The 20,394-nt window shown below is 31.6% G+C and overlaps 2 protein-coding genes across 2 annotated transcripts; both read right to left on the bottom strand.

The window, feature by feature from the left end:
- Window positions 1–1,636: 1,636 nt before the first annotated feature.
- LOC135120576 (uncharacterized) lies at window positions 1,637–4,036 on the bottom strand. Its single transcript, XM_064044900.1, has 14 exons — window positions 3,979–4,036; window positions 3,849–3,921; window positions 3,755–3,787; window positions 3,657–3,698; window positions 3,562–3,606; window positions 3,445–3,502; window positions 2,998–3,155; window positions 2,585–2,685; window positions 2,443–2,528; window positions 2,289–2,384; window positions 2,134–2,216; window positions 1,986–2,082; window positions 1,890–1,931; window positions 1,637–1,838 (listed from the first exon to the last, which is right to left on the bottom strand). Exons 2-14 carry the CDS (start codon window positions 3,877–3,879, stop codon window positions 1,637–1,639), a joined length of 1,074 nt encoding a protein of 357 aa, XP_063900970.1. The 5' UTR covers window positions 3,880–3,921; window positions 3,979–4,036.
- Window positions 4,037–9,688: 5,652 nt separating this feature from the next.
- LOC135120595 (uncharacterized) lies at window positions 9,689–11,430 on the bottom strand. Its single transcript, XM_064044928.1, has 9 exons — window positions 11,386–11,430; window positions 11,100–11,329; window positions 10,891–11,037; window positions 10,699–10,751; window positions 10,493–10,646; window positions 10,251–10,424; window positions 10,111–10,198; window positions 9,877–10,033; window positions 9,689–9,818 (listed from the first exon to the last, which is right to left on the bottom strand). Exons 2-9 carry the CDS (start codon window positions 11,290–11,292, stop codon window positions 9,702–9,704), a joined length of 1,083 nt encoding a protein of 360 aa, XP_063900998.1. The 5' UTR covers window positions 11,293–11,329; window positions 11,386–11,430; the 3' UTR covers window positions 9,689–9,701.
- Window positions 11,431–20,394: the final 8,964 nt, after the last annotated feature.

The following is a 20,394-nucleotide window of genomic DNA, read 5'->3' as shown; positions in this document are numbered from 1 at the left end:
AGTAGATCGCTTATTTAAAGATTTAAATTTAGTATTATGAACCTTCTCCTAGAGCGCATAGTCTTAGTATTCGTTCAGCTATGTTGAAATTATTGTTTAACCTTAACACAAAAAGGTATTCGTTTAATAAACGCTTGACTTCCACTTCAGATTTTTTATTATAACAGTTGTCCAAGAGTAATTCCCATACAGAGGATTTATTTTTCGAGTCCAATCCGCAATTTTTACTAACTAGATTTATAAGTTTACCTATTATATCACCGGTCATCCTTTTAAGACGAGACTGGCGGCCTCCCTTTACGCAGCTTCCGAGCATAAATATTTTGAGGTTTAATGAGGTTTTGGTTTTTATGACTGAACACAAGGTTTTTAAAAATCGGCGTTTATAAATTATATTAAATACTTTCCCACACGCTTGTTTTATATAATACCAGCTTAATGTATGGCGCTAGTTTTATTATAACAAATTAATAAAAGGACTGCATTATACAATATTTTCAAGGAGAGAGTGCTAATAACTAGTGGGTTACCATCAGCTGGTAGGCGAGCATTCGACCTTGTTAGCAGATTACAAGTGCCTCACTTTCAAAGCGAGTGAACATGCTTGCTCATGAGGTAACAGAACAGCTACTGAAAACCTGTTTTAAGCAATATAGCATGGGTTAATAATACACTTTAAAAAAATTGTCATCAATTTGCTATCTTTTGTGTGTGGCCGTAGGTAGGAATATGCTTTAAAAGTAAGTATTATCATCAAAATCTTCAAAAGTAAGAATGATAAAGTTTCCGACGAAATTAATATGCCGATAATTTGGAAACTAGAGGTGTAAGCTTCGTTTAGAACTTTGTTTGTTAGAAATTCCCTCTAAACGGTAAAAATGCTTGTGCACTAACATAATTCAAGCCTACTTTACAAGACAATCACAGCGTCTTAGTTATATCAATTTTTACACACGACAAACATAGCTCAGCCAAAAAGGGCTTTGAGATAATACTGGGAGCGCTCGGAAACACCTTTAAAGGGGGTTTTGTGACTGAAGAATGCCAATTAAACTTTCTTACTACAGGCGTCCAAGAAATAAGATGTTTGTTATAGTATTGTTATTGTGGCAATACAGGACTTCAGACCTGATAAATTATTTGAGTTGCTATTAGGACTATCGCTTTTTAATCGCGTCTTTTGATATAAATATGGATCTACGCGGTTATTGGTGAATTAAATAACTAAGAAATGTCTATTTCGGTCTAAGAGCGATTAGGATAATCGAAAAATGAAGTGTAACCGCACTTTAGTAGCAAAATAAGTGATAGAAACAGTGTCAAGTAATCGCCTTCATTCACCAGAAAACTCCTTAAAGCAGAGCGAATATGATAAGCCTTTTAGAGTTTCTTAGTGTTAAAGGGCTACATAGCTAGATTTCTGACTTCCTTTTACTTCTATGCAGTAAACTATAATTGTTAACTAAGCCTGGCAGCATAAGTAAGTTTGTGTTCACCTAAAAGTTATGTTATTATTTTAAGTTGTACTGAACAAGACGCCTAACGCCTTGACGTCTCTTTACTAAGTAACTTTCTCACATTTCCTAAAATTATGAAAAGTCCACGAAAGTCTTTATTGTGCGAAGTAGTTACTATCCTAGACAGTTGCTTGCCTTGTTTTTCCTATGAAATCGTCCGGCACGATATGCTCAACCTTTTTAAAAGCAAATACTACATAGAAGCCCACTATATCCCACTGCTCGTGGTCTATAGTGTTCTTTTCGTTTAAAACTTTCATCCAGCTGAAGAGTTCCCTGTATGACGGGTCTTGTATATTTCGGGCATAAAACTCGTGGAAGCTACAAGCGGAAAAATATTATCTATAAAGAAGAAATTACTCAAAAAAATACCGCTCGTATAAAACTAGCTTCATGCCATATTCTTCCACTAAACTAAAAAAGAAGTTACAAGCTGTTTTTTATTATAAAAGCAAGTATGAAGAATACCTAATTAAAACAGCGGGGTGCACGAGGTACTCAGGCAAGTGGTCCACCGCTTCTTTAAGGTAATAATAATACTTGGCTCCAAAGACCGGGACGCTCTCTAACTGTAGTTCAGCTCCGCACACACGAGTAGAAATACATAGCAACACACCTAAACTATTCTGGCTATCATCAAAACGGATTTTAAAAAGACTATTGCCGAAGCTCGTCGTCCTTAGAAAGCGCAGAGTCTTCCTGCATCGCTGGCAGAGCGCCATAAGTCGTATGACGCTGCGCAGAACTATAAAAACTAGAAGAATCGCTCACACAATGCGACAAGCATCCGCCGTGGTGCAGATAAAATGGCCTCCGACTCTCAAGCACTCAGAAGCATTTAAGATTAATCGTCGTGCTTTTGCCAGACTGAACACGCAGTAAATAAAAGTAATAAAGCGACGCCGAGACGGTGTGAGCTGTGTACGTTTCGAAGGCGTAGTGAATAGCGAATTGGCAACTAACAAGGTCAAATAGTGGGCATGGCGGCGGGTACAGAGGCTTCAGCCGGTCCTACCAAGAGGACGGTAGTCAACAGAAGTAGGGAACGAGGCGGAAAAGTACCACACCACAAAGCAATCCGCAACAAAGTAATAAGCGCGCGGCCGTCTTCTGTTCCAAAGATCTTCGTAACGCTTTCTGCACTGCTCAACAGAAACAGCAGCGATGTCTGCCGCAAGATAAATTGTTAAGTAGTGAAGTAGTGCCACCCTAATTTATTTGACTGTAAGCATGATTTAACACTACGTAAACTATTACTTTCCAGATAGCTGAATTTAGATGGCAATTCGGTGTACTACTGTTACTAAGTTAATATTATATAGAGAAATATAAAGCGGCCAATACTGGTAAATTGTCGCTGAAAAAAATAACAGATCATGAATTCATAATTAAGAGTATTAAGAATTACACAAACGTTCTGTATACAAATAAAAAACTAATAGCAAAAATTTAAACGTTAGTCTAACATAAATTTTCAAACCGACTCCGATGACCGAGTACGCTTCGGACTTGCAAAATTTATTTATGTCTCCTCCTTTTCCGCAGCATAAATCCAAAACGGCACAGTTTGGAAAGGCGTACTTCTGTATAAGCACAGCTTTGATCCAGTTGTTGAAATTTCGAGTGGAAAGTATGCAACTAAAAATTAAGTATTAACATTAAATTATTAATCTGCATGATAATGACAAAACTTTTATTTATATATATGCAAAGCACTAAGCTGAAAGTATAAAACTCTCTGTTTCCTATAATTTTTATAGCACAAAATTAAAACTAAACGTACATTTAAGGAACCAAAATTTTATTAATTGTAGAAAAATTTTTAAATCAAAATTTTATTGGCCAACAATACAAAAAAACAAAATTAAACCTTTAATTTTATTACAAAACACCTTATTAAGTCTATACAGTTAAACTATATGAAAACCTCTGTCTGCGCTCTTGTAAACAAAGGGACGGAGCGTTGTTATAATGCTGTACGATTTCTAAAAAATATTAAATAAGAAACTAGTTTAAGTCACCCACTAAAATAATTTTAAAAAACCTGTAGTTTGATCCTCACCTGTCTTTTTAATTTTAGATGAAGAGGCTAATTAAAGAATTATTAAGATCCATCAAAGATGTGTATCAGATACATACTTTCGTAAAAACTTTTCTTGGTAGGATCCAAATCACTCTTTCCTAAAGTAAAAGCAATAGATTTGGGGTAATATGTTTAAAATTATTATAAAAATGACCTTCACACATAACTTGACAGACACTTTTTTCATCTATGTACGTAATTAATAAATATTACACTTTAAAAAAATTATAGCGTAGGCGTGGCTATACCTTCTAGCCCATTAGTTGAGGCTTTACTCATTTTAATAAAATATTTATAAGTGAGCTACGCTGCATTAAACGGCTAAATAGCAAAATTAATAATTATTATTTTTATCTTTACTTTAAATGGAAAAATAACATTATTGTTAGCCCCGTTTCTATCAATCTTAGGAGATAAAAAACAGAAAAGAACTGGAAGGCAACGTTGAACGAGATAGTGCTGTGGCGGCAACGACAAGGGTAAGAATTGTCAATATAGAATTTGCCTAGCTTTTATTAATTGATAAGTTTCTGCTTTGAAGTTGAGATCTAGCGGTAATTTAAGGAGCAAACATATTTTTATTGTCTTAAAAGGCGTCTATAACACTTTTCCTTCTTACAAACTTATGTTTAGTTTTTTGTATATGTATTCAGTTAATAGTAGTTGAGTCAAAATTATAAAGTAAATATCATTAAAACTACAAGTGTTTTACCTACCCACCACCACACCTCTTGTCTGAAATTATTTGTTAGTCTAAACTTGCTATATTATCAATACTATTATCTCTCTATCGTTCAATATGACTTCTAACTGTTTTTCACACCTCGCTTAGGCCCTTTTACCTTTAAACTAATAGGAACGTATATTTACGTGCTGTAAACAGTGGAATTAAAAGAGTTTGAGTGTATGTATACGTTTAAAAGGAAAGCCGACTTACAGTAGTGAAAAAATAATTTTAACATACGTCTCAAATCATCCCAAAATACTATTACCACTAAAATATGAGTTTAAAAACCCATTTTAAAAGTTATAAATTAAATTGTGTCATAAAATAGTTACAGAAGGTCATGAAACATCGCCTGGAAAGCCCCGGGACTAACTAACTAAGCACAACTTTTTTTTTAGCATAACTCTCTTGTATTTTATAATAGTCTCCTTCAAGAGCTTAACGGTTTTCCAACTATTCTGTACCTTTTTATAGAATGGTGCGTCTCTGTCTTCAAAGTAGGTTTCTGTTTCAATGATGACTTCTTCGTTGACTTTTATCTTTCCCTGGAGCATTTTTTGGAAGTCTGCAAAGAGTTAAATATAGTAACTGGGGGCCATATCTAATAGAGTACGGTGGGGTGCGTAGTCAAACCGAATTTCAGTTCATGCATTTTAACCTTCGTATTCGACTTGTGGCACGGTGCATTTGTCTTGAGGAAAGAGCATATTTTCTTCAATTTGGGTTCGTTTTTATGAGTATTCCGCCTTCATCTGAAGCAATATTGCTATATAATAGTTCTCTATTCATGTTTTTTTTCTTATTCAAGGTAGCCAATGAATATTATACTAAGCGCATCGCAAAATACGGAGTCATAGCCTGCCCGGCAGAGTTGCATCTTTGGTTGCTTATAGCGACTTTCAATTTTTTTTCCCACTGAGTTGACAGCTTTCTTCACAGTGGAGTGTAATAATGGGTTCAGGTTTCATCCAATGTTACATATCACATAGTAAATTTCTTTTAATCCGCTTGAATCATCTACATGATGTTGTTCTTGCTCCCCTTTGAGCACACATGGCACCCATTTCGAGCAGAGACTTCGTATGCTTAAATGTTCGTGCAAATATACCCCACACGTTCTATTATCTTTACAATGTCAGCTAACTCACCAACTTCACTTTACGATCAACGGCAATTTTATGTATTTTTCTGATCTATTCTAAAGTAACTGCCTCAATTGGGCATCCGAATAATTTAGCTTTATTGTGTTTTCGACGGAGCAGATACCTATAAACACTTTCAATCTATTGCTGAGCTTGCACGGTATATTTTCCCAATAAAAAAAACAGTACCTAATCAAAACAAGAAACTCGTTTTTTTCCATTGTTTGAAAATAATAAGGATACCGTCACAAATAATTCAAGGTCTCTAAACTATTGGTCTATATGTTATCAAATTTTGACAGGTATCTTTTAGAAGGTTAATAATTGAGAGGGCACCTCCGGGTCGGTCCCGGGATTTTTAAAAGACGTGTCAGGTCATCAAAAGTATGACACGCAGTATTGTATTTACAAGGAGGTTGATACTTATAGTAGAATCCTTAAAAAAAAATTAATTCCTTCCCTACGTTACACATCAAAGTAACAGTATGCTTTACCACACGTGTGGTAAACCCTTTTTATTTTTGCGTATTTGCTTTCCCTACAGCGTCTATCTTCGCTAATGAATTATGTAAATAGAAAAGGTTTGTGTATGACAATTATTCACATAAATCCCAAAACTGGTGCCATAAATTGGTTGTAACGAAGAAGTTAACACTGAAACAGTTTCCACCTCGTTGTATCTCTTTGAAATCGGCATAAACAATGGAGTCCGTTAAATATCTAATTTAAAATTCGCAAAGAACAAACATCTTGATTCCACATCTGCCTTTTTGAAGGTATGTATTGTTTACGAGCCCGTTTTCTAGAGTCAAGCTTTCATCGATACATAAATCTCTAAATTCTATGCAACACTTTTTTAAATATGTACTCACGACTTATTGTAAAGAAAATTATGGAGTTATTTTGAGATAAATTGTCAATCAAAGGTAAATACCTAAGTTGAAGAAAAAGTCAATTTAGGCTAAATTAACTCAACCTATAAAGGTTGTTTCAAATGCCTATCTGTAGATCATTAACTAGTATATATATTTTTTAGGCCACTAGCATAACTTACGCAAATAAAGTTACATTTTTAAAAAACTAGTAATCTCTCCTTTTTTTAATCTAGCTTTATCCTTTATGATTTCTCCGGTGAAGTGATGGAACACATTTGTCGCATTTATCATTCTTACATTTAAATTTTTGAAGATAACTTACCAATTATGAAACCATACTTTGCCTAAAACCAGTGGTATCTCATATTTAGCTTATAAAGAATATAATAAAATTTGTTTTAAAATAAGTTAAGAACGAACTCTTTTTCTTAAAATGATTTTGTTCATAGAAACTGTTAAGAATTAATTTCTTAGCGCATTATCCAATGGCTAACGCTTAGGATCAGTGGAGGTACTGGGCTTCCTAATTTCAAGCGAAAAAAGCCACAATAATTCTAATGCGTTTAGTTTCCCATATTCGTATACCTTGCTTCGGTCTGTAAAATGAAAACATTAGTGCTCTTATTCAAGCTGCTGCGCGTCTTCCACCTTGAGCATTAAAATTCTTCTTTGTTAGTCAACTGAAGAACATTAAGATAATACTTTAACATGAAATATTTTGACCCCTTTTTTTTGATGCGAGGTTTAATCAACCGCTTAACTCCTCTCTCCCCAGTCATTTCACTTGGAGATTTTAAAGTTTACATTCTACAACCTTTAGTTAACTTTTAACCCACAGATCCCCACTCCAGTCTTTAATCGGTTAGATTTACTCACGGTATAAATTTCTCACTGCCCAGGTCAACATATTTTAAATAGTACAAAGCTCTCCTTGACTTATCCATAGTAAAATATTTGTTGTTACTAGCTTTCCTCCTATTATAATTAATTAAAAGCGCTATACTTTTAACCGGTTCTATAAACCCCCTCTAATCTTCGAATACTTAGAGGTTTTTTTTTTAAGCTCCTGCTTTATAACATTCCAATTACCCTCTTTTAATAACTTTTCGCTCACTCTCCGAAACTTTAAGCGCTAATGGTTATTATTTGTAGCATATGTATCATAAAACAGAGGCGAACCTTTAATTTTGTCTCTACCTTCAAGGCTTTATTTCCTACGAATTAATTGGTCGAATACTATCCTTTAAACAGTTTATGATTACAATTTTACTTTACAACTAGTAAACATTATCTTAAGATAAGCCATTTTCAATCCATACTTTAATCCCCTCAAAAACCTTTAAATTACCTATATTATTTAATTCTCTTTATTCTCACACAACCCTTAACATCATTACGTTGATCATTTTCATCAGTCCGTCATAGTTAAGCTCACGCCCTATACAATCTTTATGTCTACTTAAACAATTCATTATGTAGAGAGCTAGGATTGATTTTTACTCAAATAAATGTGTCAAATGTCAAAAGAAAATTTTTTAATAAAAAACTTGATGGCATCTTCGAAATTTTATTACTCAGATTTCCACAAAGTACTTCCGTTTAAAAGGAGAAAACCACATATTAAATTATATAACCTTATTACTAACAAGAACACTGGCACACAGCTTGTATTTTTTAAGTAAATTAAAACCCTCTTAATCTGTATTCCCCTTTCACATCAAGATGGTTCGAAGGCCCACCAACTTTATCATTGCTACCCGAAGGACTGAAAGCTTAAGATGAATTAGTGGACCCGAACTCCGCTTTTTGTGGCCTACGTGTGTAAGTTAAGTCCTCCACTCGCGTAGTCTCTCGAGTTGACTGTAGCGCTTATAATTAAATTTGATATAGAGAGAGGTACGATTTTATTGGACTATTCTGCAACTGCACCCAAAAGACAAAGACAAAAGAGACTGGGCGTGCAGTTCGTTCATATGTAATTAACTTAAACATGTAATGTGGTCTGTACTTGGTTTCCCACTGCCCTCTTGTTGGACAATGGTGAAAAACCTCTAAAAACACCCACCAGGAGAGACGGTGTAGGTCTGAAAACCGAGGATTCCCGCAGATCGGCTAGTAGGGATGCTAGTTAAGCCTCGACTACGAACTTATATTTAGAGGGGTAAGGCTTTATCCCTCTACTTATTATAGCACTGCTTGCTAAAAATTTATATTATTTACTTGGTTGGATCTTTGCTTTATTAGTCATTAGTGTTTCTCTATTAAAGTTGTGTACGTTGTTAAAAATTAGGTTTATTTATTAATCGACTAAATAAGAATATAATATATTATTTATTATTATAACAAGGCAACATTAATAAGAGCAAATACAAAATTTTGCTTACAAAGTTGAATGCTGCTATGATGAGCAGTGAAATTTTGAGTAAACTTATGAAACCATAAACTTCTTTATGAATATTGTTAGGGCTCTTGCCTACTTTTTGGCTCGAAGTTGTAGAATTTTCATACCATAATGCCATAGTAGTTTATGTTAGTTCGAAATTACTAAAATAAAAAGTTAAAATCTCCAACACTTACTCAACACTTACTACAACAATTTAACGAATTCCGTAAAACAAAAAAAAAGTAACTAAAAATTCAATTAAAAAAATGTTATTTTTAAACTAAGAAAGAACCGTATTGGCCTACACCGCGAGTGACTTTTTACAGAGAAAAACTTTAAGGCAAGGGAGAATATTATGTTACACGCATAAATAATCTGTGCTCCCAACTGCTGATAGAATCATAAGAGACCGCTTAAGTATAAATATATGCCTTCGTCAACGGTATAAAATTATTTTTAACAATATGTATTTTACTTTTAATAAAAATACCATAAATATTGCTTATTTTATACAGTGTACCGCAATTTTAGTTTTACTCACAATATTTAAAGGGAATAAAAACACTCAGCATATCCTTTAAAAAAGGTAAATGCTACGGTCTATAGCTTTCCAGAAGTTTGTATGACTGCGCCACTTCTATAGTTTCAAAAAAATGGTTTAACCTTATATAATTTATTTAAATTAGCAACAAGGTACGTAACCTTTTTGAAGTAGAAACCAAATAAAAAACTTTCTAACTCATATAGAAATTATTACTGTCTAGAAGAATGTACTATTTTATCCTGAAGATAATAAACGTAAGTATTAATAGTTTCAACTCTGTTAAAAACTATTAAAATGAATTGATGGAGACGTTAATTAAAAGGAAAACGACTTGATTTCAATCATATACTCGAAGCTACTGATAGTATATGTAACTAACAGTTCGCTTTTATTAAAATGTATTAAAGTTAAGGAAAAATTAAGCCTTAGTCTAGTCTTCTAAAACAGACTTAGGAAAGACACCGAGCTGTATATAACCCTCTAAAATCTCAAGACACAGGTCTTTGGTAATTTCAGGATACTTATAGGTAAACCCCGTGGAAGTAATCTGAGCGGGGCGTTATCCATTAGCGTACAATAAATATAGGATGCTGGTTATGAGTCACCTTTCGGCCGTCAACAAGGAGGTTGTTGTTTTTTAAGAGGACCTCGTCAATGAAAGGGGAAAGAGGGGTACTCTCGATGTTCTCGGCGCGGCACAGCTCCGACCAGGGAGCCATATGCTTACTATTAATAGTTTTCGCCAGTGTTTTCCCTCCCACTCTATCAAATAGGTATAAGTACAAAGAGAAATCATCTGTCGCACGAGAAAGATAATAATTGATTGTATAGAAACCTACGCGGCTGCGGTGTTAGAAATAACTGATCCGTGGTAACCATGCTCAACATTAAATATTTCTGAAACGATTCTAGAAATTGTCTCTTGGGCTGTAGGAAACGAGATGGATAATTAATCTTATAAATATATAATAATTGAAACTGGTATAGGAAGAGTCTGCCAAGTTGAAAACTTCACCGGTTTTATCCTTGACGTGCCAAATCGCCGCTACAACGTCTTTTACATGAACGGTGTTAAGACTCAAATTTTCTGTCCACAAAAGTTTCATCTTTTCTTTTAAAGTTTTATAAACAGCCCCTATTACTATCCGCGGCGCTATAACACCAGTAATAAACAAGCTAAGTACATATTAACAAAGGGGACGAAGAAAAACTAGAAAGTACTGATGCTCAGTAGATCGCTAACGCCATACACTAACACGGGCCGTATTATGACAAGATTCAAGTTTTTAACTGATGAAAGCGACTTCTCTGCTTCATATTTCATTTTAGAAATTATAGTCCATGGTTCTATTTTAGAATCTTCTACGGCAGGCGACTATAATAACAGTAACTCCCTTAATGGCATTAATAAAAAAAACGAAAAAAACCTTTTTAGGTTTGTATACTCGGGCATCCGAAATCTCTACAAATCCCTTACAGCCTACTTATCAATAATTTTTGTAAGTAAGTTAAAAAATATAAAAAGAAGCATTTGTAAGGTCTATCTACTTTAAGTATTATAAGCTTTAAGACTGACTTGATTATAATTTTAGCGAGTCAAGTTCTATATAAAACTAAACCTTTCAAAGCAGCCAACTCTCCACATTTTAAACTTAACTCTAAAACTCGCTCCATGTATACTTCTTCATTCAGCCCAAGTCTTGATTCACCAGCGCAGTTAAATACGTAATCCCAGTTTTCGTCGCCAAACGCTTTAGTACGGCCCGCTAAAAAAAAATTGCTACATAAAGGTTGTGTATGGCCAAAAATATATAAAACTTAGCGTAACCTTCAGTCGAAAGATCTGCTTGAACATAGTCTACAGTGTCAATAACTTTTTTTTGCTCAGGTGTGAGCCAACTGATCTCTCGTAAGTTTTTGTCAGCGATTTTTATTTTTTCAACAAGTTTATTTTCCACAAGATATAAAACTAAATGACGGCCGATAAAACCGCAACCACCTAAAACTAAGGCACTTACCATTAAGCTAAGTTCTGAAGAAGCGAAAAGAAAAAATTTACTGTTTTATTTTACGTGTCAAGGCTGGAAGCACTTATACAAATGAAGTAAGCTTACCAATAGAGGACGAAAGGAGTTAGATTACGGTAAAGAAATTACAATGATATTGATTTTTCTTTAACAGGTAAGCATTACGCTAAATTACGCTAGAAACTACCACTTATTTATTCTAAATATATCAATAACCCAATTGGCCAGATTTTAACTCCTTTCTTTAAAAACAAGCTTTTAAACGTTCAAAGAGCGAATTATTACCTGAATAAGAAATTTTTTCATTAGTTACGTAACTATAGGGTCCCTAACATTGATTACATACTAATTTAAATATCGTTTTAGCCCATTAGTTTCTTTTTGGCGGCTGAAAATGCTTTAAGCTTGGTCTAGCTACTATTAATTTTTATTTAATTATTTTTTAACAGTAAAAACGGAACTGTTTTTCCGTACAACGACCTCATATCTACTAAAAATAAACTTGAAACCATTTAACCGTTTTTAAGTTCCTATATAAAAAGTTAAGTGTAATGTTTAGAGTCTCCTAGAGCTAAATAATATTAAAATTTGTTCAATGCTTGAAGTGACGAAGATTAAAAAAAAAAGTTATTATTTACTGGAAGATTGACCACCACTTCTGGGAATAAATAGCACAAAACTGTTTATCAAGTATCGATCTTTTTGTCAGCTGGTGGGCATTAATAACGTGACTTAATCTGAATCCCGTTAAAACTGAAAGATGCGCGTCCGTCTAAATTCTCGTTCAAGTCGAACTTGAGGGCCTTTAACCTTTTAAAACCGGTACTTCTCTGAAGACCATTAACCTCTAAGCATGTTTTAGAGTCGAAAGTAGCAGTACGATTTAATTAAAACTAATTTAAAATCGGTTTACTACTATTATAAAAAATTCATTGGTAAAAACCTTTTAAACACTAGTGTAGACCCTACCTTATTTGCGTTGATTGCGCTAACTTTATCTTGTGCCTTTTACTCCTAAACGCCGTGGAGCCAAAATTGCAAATATGCTTCAAAGTGGGTACCCTTTAATAGTTTTACAAATGCTCATTTAGTAAGTAAACACGTAGGGAGGAGAGCTAAGAGGGGCCTCACAGAAATCAAAAAAAGTCTAAACATAGTATGTAAGTATATCCCTATGCCATATATCTATGAGGCACCCGGTGAGCGACATCTTTTTCATTCTTAAACTTTAAAATTATGTGACTTTAGAAAATTTCTCAAGAAATACACATTGTCAACTTAAGGAATCGTTTACTAAGCTGTTGAGTTCTAAAAATTGTAATGCAAATGACAATATTTTTGGGGAGGGCTTAATTGTTCTTTTTACTAGAAATATACATTTCATATACATTTGATCAATGCGTTATTCAATTTCCCCATTTAAATTCAATTCATCTAAGTAATATAAAGTTTGTCTGTGCGAATTTGATTAAAAACAATTAAGTGGCCTCAATATATACTAGCCGAATTCTAATAATTTTAAGCTGATCGCATTGTTAGGTTTATGACATGTAATCAAGGCAACTGAACATACAAAACATTTAACATAACTGCACGTTTATTTATTAATTTATTAAGAGGGGTTGAGGCATGGTATCTTAACCCGAAAATATGATGACTGTCCCGAAAAAACAGCGGAGAAATATCGGGCTCAGACCCCCGCCACCGCTAAAAAAAATTCTCTGGAGAAGTGATTCCAAGCACTAGACAAGAGGCTTACGGAAGGCTCAAATTGCCGTTAGCCAGGACTCCTCCATTTATATGCTTAATCAGTCTTGTTCTCTATTATTGTGCTGCGATCTTAGCTCCTTTACTGGGTTAATATCTTAACTGTATTTCTACGATCTTGGTATCCTCGTTTAGATTCTTTCTCTACGATCTAGTTCTGCGTCTTTGCAACCTGGCTTAACAGTAGTTCCTTTTATCTTTATATATATTCTACTATGACTTTATTACTCTAATTACACATTCCGCAATATTTTATCATTATAGAACATTATAGCCTCTAGGCTATAGCAAAATAGCTCGCTATATTTGTATGTTAAAAAAAACCTAATCGTTCAAAATTTTCAAATAGTTGTATACAGTTGTTCTAATATATTTGGTGTTAATATGGCCATAATTTGTCACGTATGTCACATTATTACTTTTTTTATAGCATTAAGAGTGGTGGATTAGCATATAATATATGTAAAATTTGTTTATTTATTGCTTAGGTGTTTGTTAGGAAAATATCTTAAACGTTGGTCTTTTTGCTGTTTCATTAACCCTCTGAATAAGTATTCATTATTTTTATAAATATATTTTTTATTATATTTATTTCTGTTACGTATCTTTTACAGTACACTAGTATATTCAAGCATATATTATCAACAACTTTTTGAAAAAAATTAGCTTATTTGTTAATTAAAAGGAAGCTTATAATATAACGCTCAGTTTATAAAGTGTTTTACTTAAAAAAAGGAAGTTTTTGCTTAAGAGAATTTCATCTGCTTAACGTTAAATTTTCTTAACAAAAAGAATGAACTGAGCCTACATTGCCATTAATAAGCCTAGTGGTGCGGCAACATTCATAACTTAATAACTAGGAAACCCCATTTCTTGCCTTGTAAGTTAAGGGTAAACGACTATCCTCAAGCTGAACTAAATGCTAAATTAATAATAAACTACTTAATAGAAACTAGCATAAAAGTCTAAGGTTAGTTCTTGGCAGGCAAAAAATCTATTAGTAGTGATACAAAGGCGCAGTTTTAGCGAAATTATTCTGACCCTTGTAATAATAATAAAAGGTTTGTACGCATTACGGCAAAATACCGTAGCTCAGTATTGAACCGAAATAATTTCTAATAAAAATCAAAATTCCAAAGTTTTTAAAGTGCGAAGCTTTATAGCTGGAACACAATTAAAAAAAATTCTTTAATACCTTTAAAGATCTGAAAGTTGGGAACATCTTAATACAATCCCATTTTTGTCAGATTTTATACATAATTTATCCACAAGATGCAATGAATACAGTTGAAATCACTAGACTAGAGGTTTCATGAAAGCACCATACACACTTCAATATAGTTAATTAAGGCTACTCTATTACCGAGCACAGATATAAACCTTACTATATAAACTTTCCCCTTTAAAATAATAAAGCTAACCCCCACCACTTCAACCCTAAACTTGAAAATAAACGAACCTTATCTACCGCTTCTCTAATGAAACTCTTTAAAATTTTAAGAAAAAAAGAACAAAACTGATGGGATTGACTGAAAGCAAGAAAAACTTACGGTAAAAGTTAAAGTTGTATTCATTACAAAAACTCGTATCAATTTAGGACATATGTTTCATTACAAACTTTATTAAGCAATGAATGCACTAAGAAAAAAACACAAAATAGAACTATAAACAAACTACCGTAACTAAGAGATCATATAGAAGGAAACCTCTTATTAATAACCATAGATCCTAATACTCGGAAAGAAAAAAAACAATAAATATTTTGGCAAATTTTATTTTAACAAATAATTAAGTATACTAATGGCAATTACTCCCATGACCTAGCATCCATCCTCGTTACTTTTTATGGTCGGGTTAACTTTAGTTACGGCGAAGGGTTTTTTCTAAATCGTCCATAATTACATTTGTATTTTTAGTAGGTTAACAGCTTCGGCTACTAAGGCTTACCACCTAATTTAGAACTATGTGCTATTACCTTCATTCTGTTAAAGCGCCCTTCGTTTACTTCTTCTTTAAGTTTTCCCTTTTTATCTATCTCTGTTTCAAGCTATAAGTCACATATTAAACTCTCCCCTATGCATAACTTAACTTAGTTGTGCCATAGCTCCAATCTTCTCCTAAGAACTTAGTTGCCTTTCCGCCATATTAGTTTACCCCTTTTTGTTTCTACTTCCCTAACTTTAAAGGAGACTAATTGGGGCGCTTATTATCTTCAAAAATATTACGAACTAAGGGTCGTAACAATTACCGGCTTTAAATTCTAAATACCTTTAGATAATTTAAACCAAACTAAATTGCATTAACGAAAACCTTTTACTTTTTAGTTAAGGTATATAAACATGGCTTGATTGCTTTAATAACTTCCTTTTTATTCGGTCTTCCTTCTTCCTCTTCAACTTTGTTAAAATGTCGGTATAGCAACAAGAATTTGAATAAAACATTAGAATTAGAAGAAACACGAAAAACGTACAAATACGTTTTATATGTCTTTACATTATGAAGCTATACTATTGTTCATCGACGTATAGAAGTATACCCGTTTTTAAACTTGTGAAATGTGCAACTTAGCAAATGTCATTTTTCCTATTTAAGATAAAATAACTTATTTTGGAAAATAGATTTACATCTTGCAATTAGCCTAAAATAAAAGTATGTACTGTAAAAGTTTGTCCAAACACTCTTTGGACGCCCAAAAATAAATAGTATATGTTATATAACATGGTATTGAAAAGAGAAGGGCTAATTTTAAGCTAGAAACAAAATTTAGAATGAAGGTACACTTTGCAACGGATCAACCTTTAAAAATAACTGCGACTTCTAAAAATACCATTTATTTAACCACCCGCTATGACCAATCTAGCGTTCTTAGTGCAAATGATAGTAATAATAATAAATGGCAGTTTGAGTTCCGTAGTTCTGCGTCTCAGAACCTCTTAGTAAAAAAAGGTTTATACTGCATAACCTTACTTTTTAAAAAGTTTAAAATTAGGTTAACTATAATTGATTTTACAATTCTATTCTATTCTACTCTGTACTAACTAATATAATTATTAAATTTTTTTATTTTGCACTACACACTAACGTAATAAAACTAGAGAAAAGCACATATAAACATTTAAAAAGTCGAAGTTAGCTAATGTCATCAGGAAGTAAACTTGCTAACTAAATATTATATATTTATAAAGTTTACTATCTTAATTAAATTAGTTTAGAGTAAACCTGTATTTAAATTTAGCACAAAATTACGGTCTAGTAGCCATGAAAAACTATAAACGTAAATTTTTGTTTTCGTTATTTATATTGTATACCTAAATTTAAAAAGTTTGCTATAGATAAGTCCTTTCTTTAAACAAAAAATTTCCATAAAACTTAAATTAAGTAAATTTGTTTGTAAAAGTTCTTTAAGAAGCAAAATTTTTACCGAGCATTTTTAATAATATTTATAAACTATAAATATTTTTTAATTTTAGACAATATAATAACTATAATAAAAACTGGATTACTTTGGTAAAAATAAGTGAATTTGTTTGAGTTGTGCAAGATTATATATAATTAATTTTTATACTTTAAAACCTACATTAACATTAAAAGTTTTTTTAACAAATTAAATAGTTTATATTTTAGGACTAATAAAATAACTACTTGAAAAAAAAAATAAAGTGGTAAAAACTTTAATTAAGAATATTTTAGATTTTTTATTTGTTATAGTTATCTAATTTAACTGTTACAAAAATTAACAAGTTAAACTCTCATTTTATTATATTCAGAAAATAGATTGTTTTTAGTAATGGATACCCCTGAGGGGACTCTACTTTTAGAACTTACTTTGCTTTTGGAAGAAGTGAAAAATTTAAACATAAATCTTGTAATATATTAATGCTCCTAACTATCATTTTCTCCTTACTATAACCTGCCACTTTTACATTTTAGTTATGCAATTTAATTTTTTTTTTAAATTTTTGAAACCCTCATATTTACTTTTGTGAACCTTTTCAGTTTTTATTTGTCAACAACACTACAAAAAAAAATTAAGGGATGCGTATTCAGTAAAGTTAACAATTTTCTATCAACTGTTGTGATTGTGAACAAACAGACAATTGGGACAAAACGATCTTTTACAATATTATTGAAAGCCTTTACATAATTATTGAATAAATCAAAAGTAGTTTTTTGCAATCGTTTTTAAATTACTTATTTTAGAAATAAGAAAAGTAGTGACCAAACATGGGCTAACATAGTATTCAGCTATAGTGTTAATAATTTAACAGTGTTTTAAAACATAAATGTCGCCCACTGTCCTTTAATATATTAAATCGCCATTAATAGAAATTAAAGTATACAATATATTAATTGGAACACATAGTCTAGAACTAGAGTAAAAAGTTTGAAGGCATATAAGAACTAATTATTAAACATACAATTTAAGTGAAAAAGTTAGTATTATAAAATTACTTTAGTTTCAGCTTAACTGCTAGAAAGGTATAACTTAGATATATTTTTATAATCATTTTTAAAAGAAAAAACTTGTGAGATGTTTACATGTCTATGTAACTAATAGAAACTAAACAGAAGAGGCCTAACCGCTGAGACCCGATCTTACACATGGCCAGTTTCGATCTTTCGTTAATTTTCTATATATTGAGCTATTTTGCTAGAAACTCACATTATTTATATAACAGATTTAAATGATGAACAACTATATAAAATTCTTCTTCTTTTACTTAAGAACACCATAGACGGTCTTCTGAGGTTTTTTCATGCAAGAAGTGGTAAGGAGAACATACAGCAAGCATGTTTAGCTCCTCTGTTAATTTTGGAAGTTATTATCTTGACCGTTTAAATTTTATTTTTATTAATAAAACTGTAACCAAAGCTTCCTAGTTTGCTGAAACTTATCAAGCAAAAAAATTCAGAAATAGAAAAAGTTATTCATCTTGAAAAACTTGCCACAAAGTTTATTAAACAGTGCGCTTATTTCTTTCGTCCCAGCTTGAAAGTGACTTTCAATATTTTTAAAAACATTAACTTTTGCGACCTTGTGTACTATTACAACTTACTGTTTTTTGATAGGATAAAAGCTACATTGAGGAACGCAATCTGCTACATGTTACTTACGCATTAGACCAAAGGTTAGTTACCTCTTGTAATTAAAATATCTTATAAACACTCTGTTCGGTGGTACCCATTGAGGCTGCCATACAATGACTGAGACATGCTTATGACTACCATATAAAAGCATACTTTAAGGCGCTTAGTAGTTTTGGCTACACTGTAATAAATACCACTTCACTTTCATTACTAAACTAAGGGCTTAATGATTTTCTAAATTATTAAGAGAATAATTTTGTTATAATTGAAAGTGCTTTATAAATTAAAAGCGTTCTATTTAACTTTTTTACTTTTTACTTATATATATGTAAATTCGTTGGCTCTTGGTGTTAATTGGTTATTTTTTTTTAGAAAAACAAATAGCTGCGACCTCAACTACTATAATGGTGTACTTGCAAAAGAACTGGTAACAGATATACACCGATAAGTTCCTCATTTTAAAGCGCTATAGCGCTTGCGCAATTCTTACTATTTATATTTATATTTTTATGAATTCGGAAGTTTTGCTTGAATGCCCATCAATAGAAACCGCTATTTTATTTTAAAAACATACGTATATGAATTATATAAGCGGTGTGAGGAATTAAAAACTTATCACTCCATTCTTTTAATTTGAAAACTTTGCCAACCATGAACATAATACCTTTAGCTTTATATAAATCGACTGAATAATATATGTAATAATATAAACTAATTATTATAACTGCAGAAAAGTCCCTTCTTTTTATTATAAGTTAAAAAAAATTAAAATATTTTATCTAAATTAATATCATTTTCCGTGTTTTGTTTACTATGTTTATAAGTATCAAACGTTTTTTGTATATAACTTATATAAGGAAAGAACTGAACAAGAAAAGAAGTGCCTCTCCGTAAAAAAAAACTCTTTGCGGGTATTAGCCTACTTCATTACTGAAAATCTTCATAATCAATTAATTAAAGCTTACTTCTTATATATTACACTGTTAGTAAGCTTGAAACTCTTATGAAAGATAACAATTAACAATGCTTAGTTATTATAAGTTTTAAAAGGCTACAGAAATAGTTACAACTAAAAGGTATGGTTACTTGAAGGACCCTACTAAGTTTCTCTAAGTCACTTAGTAGTTTTTTTTAATCAATTTTAATAAGTAAAGAATGACAATTTGGGGATGCTGAGTTGATAGATAAGTAGTTTATTATTATTTTTTTTAAAAAAATATTAGTATTTTAGACAAGAGCATAATTATATTAAGGAACTGCTGAAGCAATTTTTTTCAGTATTATACATAGGTTGTGTTAAGTATAAAACTTATTCCAATAAGGGCAAATAATATTTTCATATAAAAGCTTTATTTATTCTCTGCAAAAGTAGCTTTTTAAAAGAGAATTAATAAAGGAAATATTTGTACTTTAACAAAAGTTAAACAGGCAAAAAAAATATTTAACTAAATAAATAACTTTTCTAGGGGTATTTACTACTTTCGTTATTAAATTGTAATAAAATTTCTTATTGTACTTTTTATTATTTAAATAAATAATATTTGCAGCATAACAACAAAGCCCATACTACAAGAAAGACAAGTTTTTCAAAGCTTGTAAGTTGGATGCAGAAGGTGAAGCTAACGATAATATTTAATAATATTAATGTTAATAATAGTAACAAGTAGCGCCGTTTACCGGCGGAACACAAAGCAAAACCTACAAAGCCTCGCAAAGACCGTTCGCACTCGCTTCCGAGCGCCTTTATAAACAAAATTTTCATAAAAAAAAACTCAACAAAGAAAAACTTCTTTTATCGGAGGTTTTGCTTATTCTCTGTGATAGACTTTTAGATATTTATTTATGTTGATTAAAATGGTATATAATAGTTTTTACCTTTTTATAAATTAAATTTTTTTTTTAGTAACTTTAAGAGCCCCAAATCGTGTTATTTAACTAATTAATTAGTCTTACAATTTAAATAATATATTTTTATTATAGCTGTTAAGGCTAATTTATTTACATTCATATATATTCTAGCAGAACTACTTTGGTATTAATTTTTACTAAATTCTTTATAGAAAATAATAAATAAATTGTTAATTCTATTTTTTTTTTGTAATTTATTAACTTTAATAAAAAATTATATTTATTTTTTATTTTATTTATTTATTTATCAAGAACTAGTCTAGTTTTCTCTGGTGTACTGTGTAGGATCTGCGAAGAAAACATTGATGAGCGAATTTTTGAACAACATTCTTA

Source organism: Zophobas morio, unplaced genomic scaffold (genome assembly GCF_036711695.1).
Source record: "Zophobas morio isolate AGI-343-1 ecotype UQ-CSIRO unplaced genomic scaffold, CSIRO_AGI_Zmor_V1 ptg000398l, whole genome shotgun sequence".
Taxonomy (NCBI): domain Eukaryota; kingdom Metazoa; phylum Arthropoda; class Insecta; order Coleoptera; family Tenebrionidae; genus Zophobas; species Zophobas morio.
This window is presented reverse-complemented; position numbering and strand designations above follow the sequence as displayed.

Coding starts and splice junctions, on each gene's coding strand:
- LOC135120576 (XM_064044900.1), bottom strand. CDS start 3,879: ATGAGTAAAGCCTCAACTAATGGGCTAGAAG. Junction 3,788..3,848: donor CTCAACTAATGGGCTAGAAG/GTATAGCCACGC, acceptor TTACGTACATAG/ATGAAAAAAGTGTCTGTCAA. Junction 2,529..2,584: donor TTGTTGCGGATTGCTTTGTG/GTGTGGTACTTT, acceptor TCCTCTTGGTAG/GACCGGCTGAAGCCTCTGTA.
- LOC135120595 (XM_064044928.1), bottom strand. CDS start 11,292: ATGGTAAGTGCCTTAGTTTTAGGTGGTTGCGGTTTTATCGGCCGTCAT. Junction 10,752..10,890: donor AGAGTTGGCTGCTTTGAAAG/GTTTAGTTTTAT, acceptor ATTGATAAGTAG/GCTGTAAGGGATTTGTAGAG. Junction 9,819..9,876: donor TCCTTGTTGACGGCCGAAAG/GTGACTCATAAC, acceptor CGCCCCGCTCAG/ATTACTTCCACGGGGTTTAC.